We start from the raw sequence: 24887 nt of genomic DNA on the forward strand, positions 1-24887 counted from the left end.
CGAAAAAGAAGAAGAACCTCATGGAGATGGATTAACACAGTGGCTGCAACAGTGGGCTCAAACATAACAATGATTGTGAGGATGACTCAGGACCGGGCAGTGTTTGGTTCTATTGTACATAGGGTTGCTATGAGTCGGAACTGACTCGACAGCACCTAACACAACAACGTGGGATGCTTATTAAAAATACAGATTTTGGGGCCCCAAATTAAAGAAAATTGAATCAAAATTTCCAGGGAGAGGGGTTTTTTTTTTTGTTGTTGTTGTTACTTGTTTTGTTTTGCTTTGTTTTAAACCATTTCTTAGTGCAAGGTAGATTTGGGAAATCTCACCTCACCATGCACCCTCTTTTACCCATGAGTGACCTAACATATGCCTCTGTGAGGCAGCTGCTGCTTAGGTGAGCTAAGACCAGCATTCTTGAAAAAAATCATTTTTTTCTGTTTAAAGACCAATAGTGATAACAACAATTACTAACCTTTATCAACTCTGTAGCAGTATAGCTCACATTATGTGCTGTTGTTAGCTGCCATCAAGTCAGTCCCCAACTCATGGCGACCCTGTGCACAACAGAATAAAATACTGCCCAGTGCTACACTATCCCCATGATGGGTTGTGGATCAAATCGTTGTGATCCGTAGGGTTGTCATTGCCAATTTTCAGAAGGAGATCGCCAGGCCTTTCTTCTGTCTAAGTCTGGAAGCTCCGCTGAAACCTGTTCAGCATCATAGCAACACAAAAGCCTCCACTGACAGACGGGTGGTGGCTGCGCATGAGGTGCATTGGCCAGGATTTAAACCCGAGTCTCCTGCGTGGGAAGGGAGAATTCTACCATTGAACCACCACTGCCCCTTCTATACTGAGGGCTTTTTCCTTTTGCTCATGTAGTCCTCCAAGAACCTAATGAAGTATGTGTTACTATTATCTCCATTTTTTTCAGACGGGGAGACAGAAAGAAAGGAAGTTAAATGACTTACCCAAAGGCCCACGCAGCAAGCAATTGGCAGAGCTAGATCAGAACTCAGGCTTCTGATGCCTGAGCTCCCTCGCTTCACCATTACACTGATGCTGGGACCTTAGATTAACTAGCTCCACACTTGAATTGTGAGCTCATCAGCTCACCACCACCACCACCACCTACCCCTAAGGAAAGGGAAAAAGAGGAGGGTATTGATATTTCTCTTACAAGCTCTAGTGGGTATGTGAATGATGAATGATGCTAAAGAAAGCAAATGAAAAGAAGGCTAATCTCCCTCATATTGGCCCTCAGGTACTGGAATTCCTTAAGCAACCTGGTGGCATCCCTACTGAACTCCGTGCGCTCCATTGCCTCCCTGCTGCTGCTCCTCTTCCTCTTTATCATCATCTTCTCCCTCCTGGGGATGCAGCTCTTTGGAGGAAAGTTCAACTTTGATGAGATGCAGACCAGGAGGAGCACATTCGATAACTTTCCCCAGTCTCTCCTCACTGTGTTTCAGGTATGGCCTCTTCTCTTCTGTGATTATGGCTGGAAGGGTGCCTGAGTGGTGGGGAGAGGGGCAAAAGAGCCTTGAAAAGGTGGTGGAAAGCTTCATCTTTCACTGAGCAGCCAAAGCCAGTCTGGATCAGCCAAAGAGGGTCCATACCCCAGAGAGTCTTGAGTTCTTTCTACAGTTTCTTCTGCCCCAAGCCACCACGAAATCCTACTGTTGGATGGACCATTGGAAAAAAATCTATTGAGTCCTTTAAAAACTCTTAGCCATGGAACGCTTAGTCAAATAAATTCATACGTGAAAGCCCAAAATATAAACAAAGAAAAGGAGAGCCACTCTTGTCGGGGGAGGAGAGGGTGATGGAGCACCTTTCTTTCCTACTCACTATGCTTGGCTCTTGAAAAAATATAACTAGCCCATCAAATTCATGATTTCATAGATATTTTTGCTTAGGACAAGGCTAAAGTAGGTAGCACCTATTTAAATTTGAAAGTAGATTGATTTATAGATAAAAATGAATAATATAAGAATATTGCAAAAGTCTTGAAGATGGTACCCAAACGACTAATGTTTAGGGAAAACTAGGGTAGCGTATTACTCTCTCAATGAACATATTCACGTTGTAAAGAGGCTGTTGATACCTTAACCCACGGAATGGCTAATGGTGGTCATGTCACGTATTATATGTATGTGGATAGTAGGAGATATTTTGACCATAAAGCCCTTTCAGTCACTCCTCAAACAATATTAAACAGGTAGCCATGTACTTTGTCTAAGAAATAGAGTCAAACGTGCCCAGATCAATAGCTGAGAGCCCCTGGGGAGGAGAACTGGGGACCAGGAGGAGGGAAAGAGGTGGAAAAGAGATTTTGGACATTTTTGTTAACATAGTGGGGCAGGGCAGGGGAGTTTTGGGGTTTGCTGTTGGTCTAACGCTGTGTCCCTTATTGGTGGGAATGTGTCATTCAGATCCTGACCGGGGAGGACTGGAATTCGGTGATGTATGATGGGATCATGGCTTATGGCGGCCCCTCTTTTCCAGGGATGTTAGTCTGTATTTACTTCATCATCCTCTTCATCTGTGGAAATTGTATCCTTTGCTACTGCCTCCCCACCCCTGCTGCGCTACCCTCCCTCAACCTGTAGCAAAAATGCCAGATAGCTATGCCTGGCAGGACCTTACTCGGGGCTGAAAACTGTGGCTGCCTATTCACAGCCCTCAGGCAAGCACGGGGAAGGCCGGCTCTGGGGGCAACAACGTTTCCGGCCAAGAGCCAGTTTAGCAGTGGAGGTGGGTTTTGGTGGAAGCCTGGAGCTTTGGCGTAGGTAGGGATGTAAGTTCATCTTACTCAATTGGCTCAGACGAAGCATTGCACTACTCCAGGTGGCATGTTCACATCATAATCCTGGTTAATGGCGCCCCCTGGCGATGTGCTGGGTGTAGTCATTCACATGGACTACGGTGTGACCGCACCCCTGGAGTTGGCACCCTGGCTGCCCTGGGGCTGTTGCATCTGCTCTAAGGTGGGGTGCTCAGTTAAGAATGGCTGAGCCATCATCCTTGCAGTGACCTTCATCTCTCCACCCTGCTTTTTGGTTGGTATCCCTCCCTCTGAAGCTGCCCCCAGGACTTTAGTCAAAGGCAAAGATGGACAGACTTCAATAAGCAGACCTAAGAGATCATCCCTGATCCAGCCCTTGAGTAGGTTTCCAAGGCCTCAAACCACAAGTGTTTCTTCTCTTCTCCTGTTGGGTTTTAAAATAGAAGCAGCTCTGGCCGAAGACTCAGGGGTCCCAGATAATGTAGTGTGAAAAACATGGACATTAAAGTCAACAGACACAGCTTCACATCTTACCAGCTGGGTGACTTGGGACGAATTAAAGCTCCTCTACCTTAGCATCTGTAAAATGGGGTAATAGAATAGTAGTTTAAAGTGATGATGTATGCAAAGTCCTTACCCCCGTGCTGGGCCCATGGGTGAGATATTCAGTAGCATCCTTGGAAGACAGATGGCCCTTCCTCTCCCCGGGTTTCAGTTTCTCTGTATGTGCAGTGGTGTGAATGTTTGGGGGCCCGGGGGGTGGGGGGTGGAGGTCGGACTTAACAAACTTTATGACCCCTTGTAGCTAAAGTTCTTTGATGCTACAGTTCTCTGACCCACAGTGTTTCCATTCAAGGTGGGTGGTAGGGGTGAGAAAAGGGCAAATGACGGCTTCTGCTAAGAATTTCCAAGCTTTGGCCAGCTCCAGCCAGCCCTCCCCGGGTCTTTGTATGCACAGCTCACATTAAGAGTTGGCAGAGATACCAGGCTGCCTCCTCAGTGCCCAGTTATAAAGAACCCCTCTTAAGAGACACCATTCTGCTAGAGACAGTGCTGTTTATAATGTCAATTTCAGCCAGCCATCTTAGTGGGGAAAACAATAATGAAATCAAGCAATTAAAGATCAAGGCAGGGCTCACTGCCTCACCACCCCCAGCTCCAGCCCACAAGCCAGCCCCATCTCAACTCCTTAGAAACTCCCAGGGGAGGGGAGAGGGAAGGAGGAAGGTCTCTGGTGGGCACTGAACCCCTCAAAGTGAGTTCTGCGCACTTTCTCTGCTGGGGAACTCTAATCCTGCATGTCCTGTACCCTCCCTGTCCCCCTGAGCCCACCAAAATCCCTAAGGGTTATTTTCTTTAAGAATGGACACAAACAGATATCCTACTGAATGTATTCTTGGCCATTGCTGTGGACAACCTGGCTGATGCTGAGAGCCTCACATCTGCCCAAAAAGAAGAGGAAGAAGAGAAGGAGAGAAAGAAGCTGGCCAGGTAACCCTCTAAGCTTACTCAAGCCCAGGGCCCAAGGGTCGCAGTTTTGGAATGCCATTCCCATTGGTGATAAAGAGAGGCTTGGGCACTGTGCTCTGTTAGCCATTCCTCCTAGAAGGGACTGGGTTTGGGGCTTCCTACAGGAAGCTGAGCTTCTTTCCTAATTTCTAGGTATTGCTCCAAGGTAGAGATCATCATAAATTTTAGTCTCTGCAAAGCTGTTGTATTTTCTCACGTTTGTCTGGGAAGTTGAGGGAATTCTCTTTTGAGGGAAGAGGCCATGATAGATAGTGGGAGTCAAGGGTGGGAGAAGAGGCAGGCAGCCACGTGGAGAGGAAATACAATTCCAGCTTAAACAGCAACCCGTCCTCAACTGTTTTGTAACTCATCTGCAGTGTTAAGAAGGCAAGACAGGGCCCTCCACTGTATCACATCATTGTCTAGATGGGACCATTGTAGGCCATGCATCTGCTGGGCACTGAGGAGAGTTCCTGCAGGTACTAATTCTAAAGAAAATGCAGAGCGTTTATCGAGTTCAGACTGGAGCAGCTGAGAAGCTGGGAGAGGCCAACTGAGGCCAGACAGAGTCACATGTAGCCAAGTGCCTAGGATCCTGGGACCAGCCCAACAGCATTTGTGATTGGGCTGCACACACGATGTGCTCTGAGCAAAGGAAGATGGACATAGACCCAGGGAGTCTTCCCACTGGCCCCCAACAGAACACAAGGTCTTTCCCTTCTTCACTGTTCCTGATCATACCAGTAAACATCCATTTGTTCTTTCTCCTGCTGACCGGCCAGGACTGCCAGCCCAGAGAAAAAACAACAGGTGATGGAAAAGCCGGCAGTGGAGGAGACCAAGGAGGAGAAAATTGAGCTGAAATCCATTACAGCTGATGGAGAGTCCCCACCCACCACCAAGGTGAGTCACCGTCTCCTACCAGGAGCTGTGAGGGCCACAATCTTCCCACACCAGACAACCATGGAAAGGAGGAAAGAAGGAAGGAAAGAGACTTGATGGATATAAAGCCAATGGGGGTGGAGCAGGAGAGCTGGGCAGATTGATTGAATCCCAGCCTTCTGTTATGTCTTGAAGAATATGTGCAAAGTGACAAGGACATATTTTTGAGTCAACAGCTCAGCCAGTGACTGTAGTGCAATTTCAAGGCTACTTGAAGCCTCTAAAGCTTTGGAACATATCTAATTGCATTCTTCTTCTCTCCCTTGGCCGACTAGATCAACATGGATGACCTCCACCCCAGTGAAAATGAGGACAAGAGTCCCTACCCCAACCCAGAAACTGCAGGTACCAGTCCTCCTGCCTAACTCCAAGACTGCGAAGTTGGGGTTAGAGTTCCAAATTCTAAAACTATATGGGAATACCAATGTATTAGGGACCAATGGTTCCAGCTTCCCTTGACACTGCTAAACCTTTCCTGTCTCTGTATTTAAGCATTATCTGTTATCATCTGGGGGAAACTTTGTTTCTGGTTTCCTCATAATAATAATGTCAGGTTCAGTGGGATCATATTTGAGCAGTGCTTTTGTGTCCTTTGAAACCTGGATTCTATATACATTTGAGATTTTCTTATAGCATATGTTGTAAAATCATTATTAAGTTATGTAATTTATGAGTATAACATATGTTGCAGCATTATGCTCGTTTAATAATAATAGTAAATCCCAAATCTGTCTTGCCCTTGCTCAGGAGGCAGTGCTGAGCACAAGGACAGCTGCCACCACAGATGTCTCACTTGTTGCTTTGTAAAATGCTTTCAGGTCTCTTGCTATAAAAAAGAGAGCTCTTACCAACTTAGACTTCTAGTGTTTCTATCTGATTTGTAAATTCAGCCCCCTTTTAGATGATTTTAATGTCAAAGGTCCTTAGATGTCTCTCAAAGATTCCCTTCGTCTGGTTCATGAAACCTCATATATCCTGTACAAGCCCTCAGCTTGCCTTCCTTTTACCTAGAATTGCAGATATTATCACCAGCGTCAAGCTTGAAGTCAATTGCACATGTAGGACTTGATGGTAGAAAAGACTGTTTATTTTACTGACATTTCCTTCTCTGTGTAGGTTAGGCTGTATTTGGATTGGTAACCAAGTTAGGTGGTGGAAAACCTTCTACATTTATGAGCAAAGCTAGGTTTTCTTTCTTGCTTTTCCTCCATCTGTTCTCTGCTGGATCTGTCTGCAAGGACAGTAGCAGCCTCTTCTTTTGTCCATAGGAGACAAGCTCCCTATGGTCATACCATCACCCACCCTTATCCCTGCTGGGGGAATAGGATTTGGTTTCCTGGGACTTGGATAGAAGAGTAGGAAGGGTGTTTCCATGTGTGGGTCATTATACCTTTTGAAGTTTTAAAAACCCTTCTGGGAAGAAACTGTTAAAAGATTTTCAAAGACTTACTAGAAATATCAACCAAATGTGATGGGAGGATCTTGCTTCAATCTTGAATGAACAAATGAACCTTAAAATGACATTTTTGAGGTAATCAGGGAAGAATGAATGTGGACCGGAGACTAAATGATATTAAGTAGTTCTTGTTAATTTTGTTGGTATAATAATGACATTGTAGTTTGTTTTTTAAAGGTTGTGGATGTGGCCTTCCTGCACACAACAGACAGCAGGGGGTGACATCTAGATCTGAGGGTCTTTCACACATGCACCCAGATGTGGACAGCCTGAATCTGCTCATTGTAGATGGCAGTGGTGCAGGGACATCTCTTGCACTTGCACCCTACAATCTACAATAATTGACAATAATCTTGATTTTATTATTCTAAATCTACTTGTGGCTTTTCTCTTCTTTGTTGCACTAATGAAACAGAAGAGAAGAGAGTCAAGGGAGAAATGATTAATGAGGATATTGTCACCATGTTGGCCATGGTAGAAATGGCTCTCTGTCAACCCAGCGTGTAACTTCTTGTGGTTTGAGGATTCAAGGAATGGTTATGCTTTTAAACTGAAAAGCTATTCCCACACTCTACTGATTCCTCAGAATTCTCTAGATTTTTTAGAGTGTGCTTTTTTCCTGCCATCATGTGGCCACCTCCTCCAAACACCTGCCTTCCTTTCTCTCGTTCCCACTGAGCTCTCTACCTTTGTTTTGATGCCTCTGATCTATTGATAACTGAGGCTGTCCTACCCTGTCCCTGGTCCACATATACTGAGGCTGTCCTACCCTATCACCTGGTCCACAGATACTGAGGCTGCCTTACCCTATCACCTGGTCCACAGCTTACACTCACCCCCTGCGCCCCCCACCACAATGAGGCTGTTAAGCCTGCCCTCAAGGCCCCCAATCTGTCCATTGTCTCTGGTTCCATTTTCTCACCAAGGAGGCCCCAAGGGCAGTGTGCTCTTAGAGCCGGGTGGCTTGCACATCTGTCCTGGCTGGAGGGCATACCTGCTACTTGCAGGAAGCAGGATCGCTCCTTGCTCATTAAAAGAATGAAATATCACAAGACAGGTTAGGAGCAGATAAAGAGCTCACACCTTCACTTTTTATTATGCACGCACTGTTGCCTGAGCTCCCCTCGGGCCTCCAATCTCAAAGGTTAAATTAGCTTCTGCTTCCCAGCTCTTCCTGCCTTCCCTGCCTCTGCAGGTCAACTGCTGGGTCCTTTAGTACCAGAAGCAGCAAAAATTCCAAGAGGCTCCTCCACAGGTCACTTAGCCCGTGGTCTCTGCTGTTTTCATTCTCTCTTTCCCTCCTGCTTCTCTTTCTTCTGAACCTTGAAAGACAGGCCTGATGTACTATTGTCCCCCCCAACCAGTGTCCCTTCCATTCACTCAGCCTCTAGACAGCTGGCCCCTGCTGCGTCCAGTCCATGCAGATGTCCCTCCAGGGGAGCCCCAGAGGCCTACTAGAGCAGCACTGATGAACATTCCTCAAGAGAGGAAGGAGGACGCCAGAGAACATACTTCCCTGCTCTCCTTCTGTTCCCCTGCTCCCTCTTCTCCCTCTACTCTCCCTTTGTCTTGACCTCCTCCCTCCAGGGCTGCTGTGTTCAGTTGTCCAGGTTATAATCAAAGGCGTATCTCCAAGTGGCCGAGTGGGAGCTGAAATCCAGCCTGCACTCTGCTAGCCAAGGGGTTTGTCCTCGCGTGGCTGTAAACACCCAGAGGAGGAGCCTTTTTCTAATTCACACCAAGTGGCTCTACAGGCCAGTGTTGGCCCTTCAGTACTTCCCTCTCTATTTAATCCCCAATGCTCACCAGCTGGTTTTAGCCTCCCAGATTAGTATACACTAAATCTTAAAACATCCACTCACCCAAAAAGAAAACCATTGTGCCAAGACAAGTAGAGGATAAGGTCGCTTTTGCTTAATCTGAGTGTCTATCATGTCCTGAACTCCTTGAAAATGCAGATGTTCTTAAGGAGTCATTAAATGCACATGACAAGTGCACATGGAAAAAAGCGTGCCCCCCACCAGAGAAAGTATAGTGCAGTATCAGATATTTGGGGAGGCTTAATTGCTGCATGAGGTTGGAGGAGAAGGAGAGCAATGAGGGGTGGTGAGTCTGAGGAGGCTTCATGAAGGAGGTAGTTGGAGAGGGAGAAAAGTTATTTCTAGACCATACTATTTTCATAGACACTGAGAGTTGGATGAAACCTTGGAGATATTCATTCATTTAATAAGTGCTTCTAAAGCACCAACTGTGTGGCAGGCACTAGGGATGCAACAGTGGGCAAGACAGAGAAGACCCCTGCTCACGTGGAGCTTACATTTCAGTAGGAGAGACAGATATTAAACAAGAAAACAACCCAACAGAAAAGGTAACGTCAGGTAGTGATAAGTGACATGAAGATAATAAAACCAAGTGTTATGTTTGAGAGTTACTAGGTAGGGCAGAGGCTGCTTTGACTGTGTGGTCTGTAAACACCTCTTTGAAGAGGCAACATTTGGGCCAAAACCTGAATGATTCAAGGGAACCAACCAGAACAATTGCCATCCAGTTGATTACAATTCATGCCAACCCCATGTGTGCCAGAGTAGAACTGTGCTCCATAGGGTTTTCAATGACTGACTTTTTGGAAGTAGATCACCAGGTCTTTCTTCCAAGGCACCTTTGGGTGGACTGCAGCTTCCAGCCTTTCTGGAAGTTGATTTGAGTACATTTGCGGTTAGCAGCCAAGTGCGTTAACCATTTGTATCACCCAGGAACTCCTTCAGAGGAACCAGACATATGGAAATCAGAGGCAAGAGCTTCCCAAGTGGAGGGATTAGCAAGTGCAGAGTCTCTTAGGGGCAGTGTGCTTGGCAGCAAAGGAATCTAAAGAGGGCCAATGTGACTGGAACAGAGAAAACACAGGAGAGTGCTAGATGAGATAGAATAGGCAAGAGCAGATGGAGCAGGGCCTCCAAGGCCACACGAGAGGTGTGGATTTCGTCTCATGGGAGTGGAGAGCCACTGGAGTATCTCAGGCAGGGAGGGACATGATCTGACTCCAACTTACCTTGTAAAAGACTTACTCGCTGCCACGTGAGAAAAATGGTTGACGGACAAGAGTGGAACTAGGGGAGAGGGACAGTTTAGACTAATGCTGTAGTGCCGGTGAGAGATTATGACAGCCAGGCCAAGGGTGATGGTGGTGGAGATACAGAGAAATGGTTGGATTTGAGTACATTTTGCAGGTAGGGCCAACAGGGCTTATTAAGAATTAGATGTTGGGGAAAAAGAAAGAGGAATAAAGGGCATCTCAGTTTCGTAAGGCTGCTGTAACAACATACCATAAAGTGAGTGACTCTAAAAAATAAACTTATTTTCTCACAGTTCTGGAGGCTAGAAGTCCAAATCAGGGTGTTGATATGGCTAAGCTCTCTCTCTGTCAGTTCTAGGGGAAGATCCTTTCTAGTCTCTTTCAGCTTCTGTAGCCCCAGGCATTTCTTGCCTTTCCTTGGCTTGTTAAATGTAGTTTCACAAGACTTCTTCCCCCAAGTGTGACTCTTTGTTTCTGTGTGATCCTCCTCTTTTAAAAGACACAAGTCATATAAGATTAGGACCCACCCTTCTCTGGTGTGACCTGGTTAACCTGACTGATAACATCTCCAAAGAAAAGCCCTATTTCCCCAAACAAGGTCACATTTATAGGTACGGGGGTTAGGATTTCAACATATCTTTTGGGGGAACACATCTATCCATGGTGATTCCAACACATTCATAACAAAGGGTGATTCTTGGGTTTTTTAACTGAGCCAGTAAAGAATACCCAATGAAGGAATCACATCCTCAGCCTTCTGTCCCTGCTCTCCTACAGCTCTGCCCTAGATGTCTGGCCCTCAAGCAGTCATGCCCTGCCTTTAGCTGTCAGTAAGCCTGTGTACCTCACTAAACATTGTAAGCTCCTCAAAGGCAAGAACCATGGCTTTGTGTCCTCAACCTCAGAGGTAGGCACTAGAGGCCATGAGCAAAACCACACAGGTGAAAATGAGTATCAGATTGGATAGGGGACAAGAGTCACCAAAGACAAAGAGTGGAGCATTTTGCTATACAAATACTATAACCTGCCATTCTGAAAAGTAGCGACTCCACAGCACAGCAGTATCTGACTTATCATACTTTTTCCAAACCTCCAAGAACAAAGATAAGAAAGAACCTCAAGGGATTCTACTGGCATTTGAGAGTGGGAGTCCAGGTGATTCTGTTGCCAACCCCAAAAATGAACTTTTGTCTGACTTTTCCTAATCTGTTGGCCTCCCTCCTTATACATAATGCATGCTAAACATCACATGCTGTCAAATTTCTGTCCCTTTACAAGTTTGCATTTGTCCTTCAGAAATGGTTTCCTCTTTTAAGCCTGAAATTTAGGTAGCTGTTCTCAGCTGAACCCCATGCCATTGTGTATGTCTGAATAGACCAACTCGATTCTCTCCAAAAATGGAAATTGATAATAGAACTTCATAAACAGCGAGGCAGGCTAATGCAGTGGAAAGAGCCTGCAAAATTCATTAGGAGCTCAGAAAAGTATTAAGCCAATACATATGGTTTTCTTTAAATGTAAATGATTATAATAAGCATAAATTGCCTGTTATGAAATGACTATCAGTAATAAAATGTTGTATCTTTTAGAGCAAAACTGAAAAGGATGCAAACATCTAGACAAGGATTTAAGATCCTTTCGAATTAGATTGTAAATATCACTATTTAGGCCAACTCTGATTTCACTTATTCTGCTTTAAGTAGACTTTGCCTTTCTTGTACATATGAAGACTTGAGTGTCAAAAAGCTTCAACCCTTGGCCTGTACGCAATTTTTCATCTCACTGTCTCTTCTGCTGAAAATATTAATTGCCTTGCCGGTCAGCTCTAATTACCCTAGGGAAAGAATCTGATTTATGCCTATATTCTGCTGTCCGCCAGCAAAAGGTCCCTAAATGCTTCTTGCTTGATAAAGTACCAGTTTCTGTGCCAGGCTTTTTTTTTTTTTAATCTCTATGCCACCTGGCTTCATTTTGACCAGAAGATGAGAGTGAGGGCAGAGGCTTGGCCGAGTCATAAGATGAACTTCCCTAACAATCTTTTTCCAACCAGGGGAGGATTTGTCTCCACTTGACCCCCTTCTTTTGCAAAGTCTCCTTCCTTAGGAAGTTACTGTTGGTGTAGTTCAGTCACCATCAAGAAATAAGTGCTAACTTCATGTCAGACACTGTTGAAAACTTGGGACAATGTCCTTTGTGACACTGACTTATTCAGGACCAGGGTACACTTCCCAACAATTAAACTTGTAACTGTTAAAAAAAAAGAAAGAAAGAAAGAAGTGCTACCATGTGCCAGACATGGTTTCTCTCTACGGAAGTTTTTAGCATGTAGAGAGATGGGACAGATGACATTTAAAATCAGTCATCCAAGGTATTGTGTGCTACGTGCCAAATGAACGCGGGAGGCAGAAGATGCTGCCGGAGTCCACAGGAAGGTCATTCCCAGGAGCCAAGGGGACTCAGGAAAGCCAGAGGAAGGATGCTTTCTGGGGTGGGGCCCTTGTAGCTCTGCAGAGAGGGAGATGCAGAGCAGTTCAGAGAGAGAGAACATAAGGAAAGGAGAGAGCGCAGAGTGGGTGGATTTGTTTCCTAGAGCTGCCATAATAAATTACTGCAAGCTGGGTGGCTTAAAACAGAAATTTATCGTTTCGCATTCTGGAGGCTTGAAATCCAATATCCAGGGGTCTTCAGGGCCATACTCCCTGTAAAGGCTCTAGAGAAGAATCCTTCCTTGCCTCTTCCTAGCTTGTGTTAGTCTCTGGCAATCCTTGGTGTTCCTTGACTTGTAGCTGCATCACTCCAATCTCTGTCCCCATTGTCACGTGACTTTCTTCCCTGTGTCTCTGTGTGTCTCTTTTCTTATAAGAACACCAGTCATCGGAGCCCTGGTGGCACAGTGGTTAAGAGCTTGGCTGCTAACCAAAAGGTCAGCAGTTGGAATCCATCAGCTGCTCCTTGGAAACCCTATGGGGCACTTCTACTGTGTCCTGTAGGGTTGCTATGAGTCAAAATGAACTCAACAGCAACAGGTTTGGTTTTTTCTAACCCAGTAAGACCTCATTTTAACTTAACTAGTTACATCTGCAAAGACCCTATTTCCAAATAAGGTCACATTCTGAGGGTCCAGGTAGACATGAATTTGGGGGGGAGCAGTATTCAGCCCACTATAGTGGGTGTTCAGAAAATAGTTGACACCTAAAGCACAATAAAAAAAATGTTTAAATAATAAAAAAAAAAGAAAATAGTTGAATGTGAATGGAAGGTCTATTAGGGGAGACTCGCATGTAAGGATCAGACAGAGAAAGATGTTAAACACTAGTTTATGACTTAAAACCTCTCTCCTGGAGAGAAATAATCATAAAAATAGCTAATACTTATATAGTGCTTGCTGTGTGCCAGGCACCATTCTGAGGTACGTACGTACTGTTATTATTATCCCATCTTACAGATGAGGAAACTGGGGCACAGAGAGACTAAATAAAATGCCCCTAGCCAGAAAGAAACTGAGCCAAGACTTGGATCAAATCATCTGGCCACAGAGTCCATGCTCCTAACCCCCATGCTATTATCTTTCGCCTTATAATCATTTTAAAGCACACTTGACCAGAACAGGACATGCAGCTGCATACTGGCTCCCAAGGGCAATGTGTTTGTAAGCAAAAGAATAAGCTGTTTGACCCTGGTCCACATTAAATGTGTCCACTGGCCAGGAATGCAGAAGGGCTTCTTTAATTCATGTCAGTGTCTCACAAGGATTCTAAGCCTTTGAATAAAGGCCTGGTGATGGTCAACATTACTGCCCTATTATCCCTACAGTACATGAATTTTTTGTATTTTCAGAAATGAGGGAAGTGTTGATTTTAAATTCCTGGAACCTTCAAGGACAGGATTGTTTGCAAGGGGTCCCGCGAAGTCCACTAAGCCAGGCCCCTCCCCCACCCCACACCTAGATGGACCGGTAACACCTAGTAATGCCCTAGTCTTACCTGGTCACCTTTTCCAGTGCCTTACAATTAGGGTGACCAACCATCCCAGTTTGCCCAGGGCTGAGGCGTTTCCCAGGATGTGGGAATTTCAGTTTAAAACCCAGACAGGCTGGGCAAACCAGGATGAGTTGGTCATCGTACTCACAACCCCCGTATCATGTGCTGCCAAAAAACTCTGTTTCTCGCAGAGATGAGCTCCAGCAGTACCCACAGGGATAGAGCAGAGTGTCTGTCTTGGTTGGCACCCTACATTCCCAGAGATACAAGTGCTTTCTTGATTCCTGCCAGTAGGAAGGTATATGGAAGTAGGTGGGCAATGGCAAGACCAAGTGGGAGTGGTGGAGTTATTTAGACTGGTGCTTTTTTCCTTACAGGAGAAGAGGAGGAGGAGGAGCCTGAGATGCCTGTGGGCCCCCGTCCCCGCCCACTGTCTGAGCTGCACCTTAAGGAAAAAGCAGTGCCCATGCCAGAAGCCAGTGCGTTTTTCATCTTCAGCGCCAACAACAGGTGTGCAAGAACAGTGGGAAACTGGGAGTCAGCTCTTTGCACGATACAAGCTGGCAGGCACCTGTATTTTACCTGAACCTCTGGATGGCGCCTGGCACTCCCCCAGCTCTGCATAACTTGTGTAAAGTGATTTAGGAAAAGAGTCCTGGGTTCTGATTCAGAAGACCCTGCATTTATTTTTCTCTTCATTCTTTTGAAATTTGTAAACTCTATTTCATTATTTTCATAGTTACTCCTAATATTTTTTTGTGGTAAAGTATATATAACATAAAATTTGCCCTTTGTAAGTGTACAATTCCGTGACTTTAATTACTCCCACAATGTTTGCAACCGTCATCCCTATTTCCAAAACTGCCTCTTGATATTTTACTAAGTATATTTAGCTTAACAAACTCTAAAGTTAAACAGTGTCTTAAATCTCCTCCTGTTCCGTAGAAGAATCTTATGATATTTTATCTCCTGACTTACATGTTATTGTTGACTAGTTTTGTTGACTAGTCCTGGAGCCTGTCTGAAGGCCTGGGCTGAAGCCCTGACTCCCTCATCCTGTAGCCATGTTTCTGGGCAAGCCTCTCCTCCCTGGGCTGCAGTGTTCTTATCTGTGAAATGAAGATGATAATAATACCCATACCTCCCTTCCTAAGCTGTCATCAAGATTAAAGGAGATGGTATACGAGACACCCTTGGCATTCAAGGATCTAGTACTTGTGGTACTCGCAGTGAGCACTCAGAGGTCCGTACATGTAGTTCTTTGTACTTATGCTGAGGTGTGGGATTTAACTGCACACCTTGAAGATCTTACACAGAAGCAAACCACCTAGCCAGAGAGTAGACTTAGCCAGACTCTCAGCATCCACATCTCTGAGTACCTCTATTGTTCCCTATGCATAAAAATATGAAGTAGATCTCATAAAGTGATTTTTTAAAATAATGGGGAAAAGGAATCCCCAAACAAAAGCCAATGGTTAATGTCACAGCAGTACTTGAAAATGTAGAGATTCCCAAAGGTCTCAGATGTAACCTTCTGAAATGTCAAAGGTTTACTGCTATCAAAGTGCTTTATAACTACAAAGTTCTGTAGAGAGATGCGTGGTGCTGGTGGTGGTAGTGATGGTGGTGGTGATGGTGGTAGTGGTGTCATTACCCAGCAGCAAGACTTCAGGCTGAAGTGGCCACTCCCAAACCAACAAGCCCCTTTTGGAAGCTAGTGGAAGGAGGTGGGAAGAGTGGCTCCTGAGGCCCAGCGAGTTGTTCCCTTTGTCATTCCTGACATGTCTCTCTTTCTCTCCTCCTCCCCATGCAGGTTCCGCCTCCAGTGCCACCGCATTGTCAATGACTCGATCTTCACCAACCTGATCCTCTTCTTCATTCTGCTCAGCAGTATTTCCCTGGCTGCCGAGGACCCCGTCCAGCACACCTCCTTCAGGAACCATGTACGCATCCCCTTTTGTTCTCTGCACCCCTTCCTCCTGGGAATCTGACTGGGCTCACAGCTTCTGTGGCTAATGTCATCGATCAGTCGGGAGCCCAATTCCAAAATTCCCAATCCAATGCACAGTAAACATTTTCTTAAGAGATTAGGACTTTTGAAGAACTCATCTTAGGACCAGAAGAAGCAAGTAAGAGGGCATGAACCCAAAAGCCTTGGGCTGGCCTGATAATTGGTGAAGGTCAGGACTTTAATTGCCCTGTGAGTGTTCCCCGGATGCCTGGTTCCCTGTAAACCTGGTAAAGGGTGGCCACTGATTACTGAGTCCCTGCCTTCTCTCTGACCAGTCTGTAACCATATTCTGACCAGTCCCGATAACTAGGGAGAGAGAAGGAGCATTGGCAAGTAGGTGCCAATGATAATGCTCACCTTGTATGAAAAAGAGCCTTGGTGACTGTGTGCAGAGTAGAAAACTAAATTTGGAGACCCACCCAAGGCTCTGGTGAATGTCATTAGAATAAGAAGTAACAGGCGTTTGCTCTGCCTTGAAGCCTCAGGTGGGCATGAGAGAAGAGCCCACCAATCTAAAGCCGTACCCATGCCAAACCAGTTGGTGGCTTCTGGAGCCTGCTTGGCCCAGGGCTTTCCTACTGAAGGTTAGCAGGTGTTGGCCCTAGCTCTGATCTATCACCTGAAACATAATGAAGCATGAACTCCTGGAGCCTGTCCCCAGCCTGGGTGAGCCTCACCTGGAGGATGTTCCCTCCCATGCCCCAAAGAGACACCACCGGTATAGATTTCCACCAACATAGGAAGCTGGCTGAGTCACGCCAAACTGAGCTAAGCATTTTGTAGCTTCCTGCAGAAAAAAAAAACAAACAAACCCTACTCTTGGTCCCTTAAGGAGCCCTGGTGGTGCAGTGGTTAATCACTTGGCTACAAACCGAAAAGTCAGCAGTCCGAACCCACTAGCCACCCTGCGGGAGAAAGATGTGGCAGTCTGCTTCCAGAAAGGTTTACAGCCTTGGAAACCCTGTGGGTTCTACTCTGTCCTATAAGGTCACTATGTGTCGAAATCGACTCAATGGCAATGGGTTTTTTGGGTCTCTGACTCTTTGACAAGCACCCCAATGGTCTGATTGGGGTTTGTAAATATTTTGGATTCATGAGAAAAACATCCAGCAAGACACTGCCCAGGCCCAGTATCAGCCGAGGCCTGCATGGAAGCTCCCCTCATGTATCTGGGGACTTCATCTGAAGCACTAAGCTGCCTGAGGCTAGCCCAGCTTCAGGATCCGACGTTGTGTCTATGCCACTTGTCTCTTAACTCATTCCCATCCGTCTCGACATGGAAAGCCTCAAGTGTCATGCATTTTGGTTATTGAAGTGTGATTCCTTTCTTCGTGAACATCCACTGACCTCTCCTCTCCTCCTGTCCTGCTGTTCTCCCTTCCCTTCCCCACCCCACCCTTTTTCTTTTTGTTTTGCAGATTCTGTATTATTTTGATATTGTTTTTACTACCATTTTCACCATTGAAATTGCTCTGAAGGTAAAGCCCCCATCACCCTCTCCTCCTTCTCCTGTCCTCCCTTGTGCCAGCACCAGCTCTCTCCTGCCGTCTGTCGCTAACACACATGCTCCTGTTGGTGTCGGGTTCACTCTCAGAGCCACTAATCCAATTGTGCTTATTTTTCAGATCCTAGGCAATGCAGACTATGTCTTCACTAGTATCTTTACATTAGAAATTATCCTTAAGGTAATGCAACCTGAGCAATGTTTTCTCGCTGTCTCTTCCTTTGTTTCTGCTCTGTCTGGCTGTTTCGTCTTTCTTCTATTTCTTTCACTCTCTCCTTTTACTCTCCAGCCTGGAATCGAAAAACCGAGTGCCCCTCACTTTGTATTATGCACTTTGTTCAGGCTCAGAAGCTATAGATGCCTCCAGAAGAAACCCACCCCACTGCGGCCCCTCCTCCCTGACCACCATCAAACAGTTCTTGGCCTGGAAGAGGCACGCGGTGGCCAGTGTCAACACTGGTGCCAGCGCATCAGTGGGTTTGGCGCTGCACACACCATTCAGCAGTGCCCCTGCACACCAGCTCACACATGCATTCACACACATGCTTACACACAGACCATCTCCAGTTAACTGATGACTGGTTCCTGTTTAGGACCTGATTTCCCTTCTCCTGCCCAGAGGAAGTGCCAACCAGACTTCAAAAGTAGGAAAGCTCTTGGGGCCTTAGGGCATCTCATCAGCAGCCCTCTTTGGATGGGCATCTTCCCACCTCCACAGAACTTGCGGGAGTCATCAGGGTTAAGCTGCAGCTGGGCCTTCATTATAGTAGTCGTGAGCCTGATGCAAGATTTGGAGCCAGTCTCCCCAGCTGCAGTCTTTCAGCAGACAAATACAGATGACTTCTGAACCCTCAGTTACCCACTAAAAAGCTTTGTTATTTGTTACAATGCCCCTTGCCCTAAGGATGGAGGAGGGAGGATTGTACTGGAGAGCTAAATATAGGGGGTTGAGAAGCAAGTGCTGAGGAAAGCTTGAGCGCCCAGGCCCCAAGCCCTGGACTTCAGGGCACAGGCACAGCCCTGCCTGCTGCTGACCCACCTCTGGGTACTGGCGGCTCTGTTTATGGAACTGCTATAACACTGTTATCCTAAAAACAGGTAGAGCCCCTGTGAACATCATTGGGATGAGAGATATCATCTCTAGGTTTTTGTGTTATACTTCTGAGCCTCTAAACCAATGCACTGCCAAGCCAGTTCATCTGAGATTCAGGGTGTGAGTTCGGAGACCTTGGGAAAAGTGCATGTCAGTATGTACTCTCCTCTCAGAGCAAAGAGGCAGATTTCACCCTTACCCTGAACAGGAGGGTTATAGGCTCTGAAGCACCTGCTTCCACTTCAGTGGCTTATTTCTGGGACACCTGCCTGGGACTCTCCCTCCAAAGGAATCCAGGCTCCCTTTTCATCCCATCCCTGAAGCTGACAGAAGCTGGATGTCAACACCTAACTCCAGCCCTGCAGACACTTCCTATCCTGATAAAATTCCCAGGTCATGGCCCAACCCTTTGATGTACTAAAGGCTATGTCATATCCAGACATAATTTGAGCAGGGCGGTGTTTGTGTGCTGGATGCCAGGGGGCTCCCTCGTGCTCACCCCTGCCTTCTGTTCCCGGTTTCGGTTAGCCAAGGCTGTTCCTCAGGTTTTTGTCTTCTACTCAGGGAGGGTAGATCTGACTAGGCCCACTTCTTGAGGGTGGGGAGCAGAGAACTAACAGGTACTTGGCTCCATTAAGATGTACTGCTGTGAAACCCCTTTTTCATGGAGAGCTGTTTTTGAATTTGGTTTTGGTTTTTGTTTTTCCTGGACTTCAGACTCAGGGAGGCACACAGGCCCAAAATTCTTTCCTAGGACAAGAAAAGCTCTGAGACCCAATTCTCAGTACCCCTCTACAAAGCTTCCCTTGTGGATTTCAATGGTGCTATTTTGCCTTCAAGATTGCCATACAAGCAGAAGTGAAAGGTCTCTTTGCAAGCATTGTCATGGCAAGATCCTTCCCTACCCTTTTCCCCTTTTCCCCTTCTATTCTCTCTTATGCTCATGTGCTCCTGACTGTAAACTCCAGTCCCTGCACCTCCTTCCCTCTGGTGCCTCTGCCTAGCCTGAAGGCCCTGTCTTGAGCCATGGCAGAGACAATGATGGCTGCCCGAGAGGGGCATTGAGAATCAGGGACAGTTAAAGGAACTGAGGATGTTGGGCCTTAAAAAGAAATGGCTTGAAGGACCACAATAACTGGCCTGAAGGATGCAAAGGACTGTCACATAGAAGAGAGAGGAGGTGGACCAATGAGTAGAAATTGCAGGAGATAAGTCACTTTTAGGAGGCAGTGGTATTTCCGTGATTGAATTCTTGCCTTCCATATGGAAGACCCGGGTTTGATTCACGGCCAGTGCACTTCAACTGCAGCTACCACTTATCTATCAGTGGAGATGTGTGTTGCTATGATGCTGAACAGGTTTCAGTAGAGCTTCCAGATTAAGACAGACTAGGAGGAGAGGCCTGGCGATCTACTTTGGAAAATCAGCCAATGAAAATCCTATGTGCGTGGTGTTGCCATGAGTCGTGGGCCAAGTCAACAACGGAAACTAACAACAAGAAGTCACTTTTGATAGCTAGAGCTGTCCCACAGTGGGAAGAGCTGTCTAGGGGGGCGGGGGTTGCCTGTGGCTCACCAGAGGGGGATTCCTGCCCTTTTAACTTAGACAGTCAGTGAACCTATGGCCCACTCCTTTGTCTTTCCTCAAGCTAGAAATGCACCAGCAATAGGCTTGTCTTGAGTCAAGACTTAGAACTTTCAGGAAGCAGGGACTGGGCAGTTGGCAATCAGCAAAACAGGGTAAGGCAAGGAGACTTTACACTAGATATCTGAACTTGGCTTTTTCTGGTGCCCAGAGTGTCACAGATGACTTTCAAATAAATTCTCCATTTTTCCAGCATCTGCTTGCACTTTCTCCAACATCCACTCTTCCTCATGCCCTGCCTGGATGCACACATGTGCACGCACACACTCACACACACACATTTACATACACACTCTCACACACATACACACGGAAACACTGGTCTCATTCTACGGTCTCCTGACAAAACAGGAGTCCAAAAACAAAAGAAAAACTTGGCTCTCTGAGCCCCATTAAGTCCACCTATCCAAGGAATTCTTTTTCCCAAATGAGGGGTGGGCTCTGTGCTGGAGCTCAGTAGTGACCTTAGAGGATCCAAGCCAGGAGCAAGGAGAGATGAGACCTAGTGCCTTCTCTAGATTCGAAGTGAGATGGCTCAGGAAGACAGCCTGCCTGCTGCAGGAACAGAAGGCTCTTTGATTTACATGAACTATGGGAGCCACCCAAGCCCAGGCTCTGGGGTCCCATGTCCTCACTGAGAGTCAGGGAAGCGAGCCCCTCTAGATGGTAGGCCTTTGGGAGAGATCTCAAATTGTATTCCCCTGCAACCTTTTATATAATCTACTCACTTCTAACAACTTTTGCAGAACACAGGTGCCTGAGTCCCCCGTGGCCCCCTACTGCAAGAGATAAATGGAAAGAATTAGGTTGCAAGAGCTATTTTTGCCCATTTCCCCTGTGTTGCTTTTGAATTGCTCGGTGGACGCACTGCCCTGGGCATGCTCTGATTCCAGAGAGATAAACTGGACCCCAGATCACCAGAGAATTGCTCCCAGCCTCTCAGCCATCAGCTCCAAAGGTGTCCCTTCAGCTGACGCTTCATGGCCCATGGCCTTTTCGGCCCTTAACCTAGAAATCCACTGGTCCTTCATTCAAGTCGAGCAGAATTGGAAAGGCTGTTTGTTGAACACCTACAGAGCACAGCTTTACACCGAGCTCCAAGGGAGGGAATACAATAATAGCCAAGTCATGGAACAATAGTCATCATCCATATGTCCCCTTTTTAGTTTTCAAAGGGCTTTCATGTTGTTTTTCTATGAGCTTCACAAAGGCAGAGAATAGTATTCCAATTTTATACATGAGGAGTCTTCCCCTTTACAGGAAGAATCCAGAATTCAAATCCAAGTTATCTGGCCCTATGTTCTGTTCTCTTTGGTGACAGCTAACACTTATATATGGAGTTTACTATCTGCAGGATAGTTCAAAGTGTTTTACATTCAGTTGATACTTACAACCCTATAGAATGGATATTATAATAATTATCCCCATTTTTCAGATAAGGAAACTCAACTTCTCTCAGGAAGAATGCAGAATTCGAATACAAGTTTATGTGGCCCCAAGTTCACTGGCCCCAGCTAACACTAATAGGCACTATCTGCTTACAGCCATCTAGGGTAGATAGTGTTATCTCCATTTTTCAGATGAGGAAACTGAGGCATAGAGAAGTTAAAGTAACTTGCCCCAGGCCACACAAAATATGATAGAATTGGGATTCAAACCCAGGTGCTCTGGCTCCAGAGTCTGTGCCTTTAACCATTGTACCACATTGCCTCTCTGAACACATGGCCCTTGCCCTTAAAGAGCATGCAGTCTAGAAGCAAGACGAGAACTGAGTCCAGAATGTTTGGCACAGATCATAAGTACTACTTGAGGCCAGGAGTTGGAAAGATGCTAGTTTCCAGAGTTGGTGGTAGAACTTCTCACTGGGTGACCAACCATTCTAGTTTGCCTGGGATGAGGGTTTCCAGCATCACAGAATTTTCAGTGCTAAAACTGAGAAAGTCCTGGGCAAAGTGGGGCAGGTGGTCACCTACTGGGCATGTCCCACCTTCCCCCGATACCTAGTGTCTTAAGCTGGCCCAGAGGATAAATGAAATTTAGAGAAGTTGAGGAGTTTATGTACAAGGGAAACCCTGACTGGGTGGCACCAGCCAAGCACCTTTTTGGGCTGGAGCTGAAAGATATGATGAGGAACAGTGAAAAATCAGATTGGGGCCCAATTTGAAAGCATTTTGAATATGGGACTGAAGAGTCTGATGTGGCCTGGTAGGTGGAAAGAACCTCTATATATCCTTAGCTGGGGGGGGCGGTTCTTCGGTGGGTGCACAAACAGTTGCAGAAGCCTTTTCTTGGCACCATAGCTCCTTATTTGGTGCTGCTTCCCCCCCGCCAGTTCTCTGTCACCTCAGTGCCCTTAGACTGGGCCCTACAGGAGTCAGGAATGCTTGAGACCTGCCCAAGGGATGCTATGGGAGGAAGGGATACAAGGTGGGGGCGGTCTCTGGACCTTAGGCTCAGGTCAGTCACACTCATGTTTCTCTGTGCCTCCCTGCAGATGACTGCTTATGGGGCTTTCCTCCACAAGGGCTCTTTCTGCCGGAACTACTTCAACATCTTGGACCTGCTCGTGGTCAGCGTGTCCCTCATCTCCTTTGGCATCCAGTGAGTAGGAGTTCCTTCAGCCCAAGATGGGGGTATGCGGCTAGGAATGTGTGTTGGAGAGGGCAACCAGGTTTTGGGGGCCTTCCCGAAGAGTCACCACAGTGTGACTGTGATGGGAATGGGGCCTCTGAAGTAGTATAGCATGGCAACTTTGATTCCTCGGTCCATGTCCTCAATAGTGGGACACTTGGGGGTGTGTCGATCCAGCAGGCTTTGCCATGACTGGCAGGGCCACACCAGTTATAAAGAGAGGATTGTCTCCAGCGCCATCCCACCTCCCTCACCAGGTGACCAGTGCCCTTGGCTGCCCTTCATCTACCAAGTGCCATTGCCACGACCCGTCCTGATGTTCTGGTCCATCCTCCCTATTTTCTCTCACCTTTTTCCCCAGTTAAAGCATCCGATGTTTTCCGTGTATGTGTGTGTGTGTGTGTGTGTGTGTGTGTGTGCGCGTGTGTGTGTGTGTCTAGCGAGAGAGAGTGTGAGGAGCATGCACACAAGAGTGGGAGAAAGCACTGGCTGCTTGTGGAACTGGCTTGCTCAGTGGAACTACCTGGGTAACTTTAAAAAAGACATTTGCCCGAATCCCACTCCCCGTTTTTTTTGTTTGTTTGTTTTTAATTTTAGTTGGTCTGGAGTGCTTAAAAGCTCCCCAAGTAATTCCACTGTACAGACAAGGTTGTGAACCTTTCTCAGGTTTAAATTGATCCAATTACTAGTTGCTACCAAGTTCCAGCAGCGGATAATGATAATCCTGTACTTAAACTTCCCAAGCACTTTCACAGACACATTCTTATATATATGGTCCTTACAAAAAACCTATGAGGTAGAGAGCAAGTCTTGTTATCACCATTTTATAGGTGGGAAAATTGAGGTTGAAGGCATTATAAGACTTGCCCAAGGTCATACCAATAACAGAGAAAAGCTTAAGTCCCAGGGGTCATGAGTCTCCCTTCCCAAGGGTTATTTTTATGGTGAGCTAAGGTGGGGTAGAGATGGGGGCTTTAGGAGTGAGACTCTTTTTTGTGGTCATCAGTTATATTACCCAAAACTTCTGTCTGAGAGCCTACAGGTCTAGATTCTAATCCCAGCACTGCTAATAAATCAGGATTCAACCTTGAACCAAGAGCCCTCCTCTTTATGTGCTTTCCCCATCTGACCTTTAAATCCCTTCCAGTTGTGATTCAGTGCAAACTGACTCCCTCCCTGAGATCCTGTGGGATAAGCTGCAGTGGTAGATAGGCGTGCCTTTTGAATCTTTTGGAATAAAAGAGCTATGAACCAGAGAAATCAGATCTTTCTCCCTCTTGAGTACATCATCCTGACCACGTGAAGAATAAAATCTGCACTTGCCGACGTGTCATACATTTTTTAGGTCCCAAAGTAGGCTTGAGAGGGTATCTCAATCAGAGATAGTGTGTGAGGGTTGTAATAAGCTTCAGAGTTACTCACCAACCTGGCATGGTTCATATGCCTCCCCAAGGTGAACAGTTAACTCCAGAAATGATCCCAGCATCTTGCCAAGGGGGCTGTGGGTAGCCTGCCCCCTGGTGCCTCCTTCCCAATAGGGAGTAGCAGTAGCCTCAGGCTCCCCAAAATTCTGACTTGGTCCTGGCATCTCAGCTGTGTGGAAACTGCTGTGTAGAGACCATTCCTCCACAGGGTTTTCAGTAGTTGATTTTTTGGAAGTAGGTCACCAGGGCTTTCTTCCAAGGTGCCTCTGGATGGACTCAAAACTCCCACCTTTCTGTTAGCAGCTGAGGGTGTTAACCATTTGTACCACTCAGGGACTCCATAATAGTAAAAGCTACCATTTATTGGCTTCATAATATATGCCAAGCATATTGCTAGTTGATTCTCATTTTCTCATTTAATCCTTACAACAACCTTATGAGGTGATGACTGCCTCCATTTTACAGATGAAGAAACTAAGGCTCAGAAAAGTTAGGAAATTTGTCCTCAGTGACTTGGCTAGGAATTGGCAAAGCTGGGGTTTGAATTCAGGTTTGCCTTGCTCTGAATCTCCTTGACACCATAGATACCCCCTGAACAGCTCATTATATTGCCAATAATTCATGGTGAGTTATTAATAACTCATGTCCTCCCCAGCCCCCACCACCTGCCAGCCACAAGACCTGGAGTTCCCCATCAGTATATTATTCTTTAAGTTCAATGATGCCTTCACCAGGCATAATAATAAAAATTGTTTTTCATATTATTTACTCACCAATGGGGAAGTCCCAGGGTCACAGACAAGCTCTGAGTTCTTAGAGGGTGGGG

At 46.3% G+C, this 24887-nt stretch overlaps 1 protein-coding gene across 2 annotated transcripts in view; it reads left to right on the top strand.

Annotated features, from left to right (window-relative positions):
* Nucleotides 1-24887, top strand: part of CACNA1C (calcium voltage-gated channel subunit alpha1 C) — a 692837-nt gene that overhangs the window by 566420 nt on the left and 101530 nt on the right. Inside the window, exons 13-21 of one of the 2 annotated variants that reach the window (XM_023735710.1) lie at nucleotides 1271-1478; nucleotides 2442-2562; nucleotides 4171-4285; nucleotides 5086-5206; nucleotides 5521-5590; nucleotides 14132-14264; nucleotides 15568-15697; nucleotides 17184-17243; nucleotides 22501-22607. In XM_023735710.1, the coding sequence (XP_023591478.1) occupies nucleotides 1271-1478; nucleotides 2442-2562; nucleotides 4171-4285; nucleotides 5086-5206; nucleotides 5521-5590; nucleotides 14132-14264; nucleotides 15568-15697; nucleotides 17184-17243; nucleotides 22501-22607 (1065 nt within the window). Of the gene's footprint in view, nucleotides 1-1270; nucleotides 1479-2441; nucleotides 2563-4170; nucleotides 4286-5085; nucleotides 5207-5520; nucleotides 5591-14131; nucleotides 14265-15567; nucleotides 15698-17183; nucleotides 17244-17390; nucleotides 17451-22500; nucleotides 22608-24887 lie in introns of both variants that reach the window. The other variant, XM_004381214.3, reaches the window with a different exon arrangement.

Source organism: Trichechus manatus, unplaced genomic scaffold (assembly GCF_000243295.1).
Source record: "Trichechus manatus latirostris isolate Lorelei unplaced genomic scaffold, TriManLat1.0 scaffold00081, whole genome shotgun sequence".
In the NCBI taxonomy this organism is placed as follows: domain Eukaryota; kingdom Metazoa; phylum Chordata; class Mammalia; order Sirenia; family Trichechidae; genus Trichechus; species Trichechus manatus.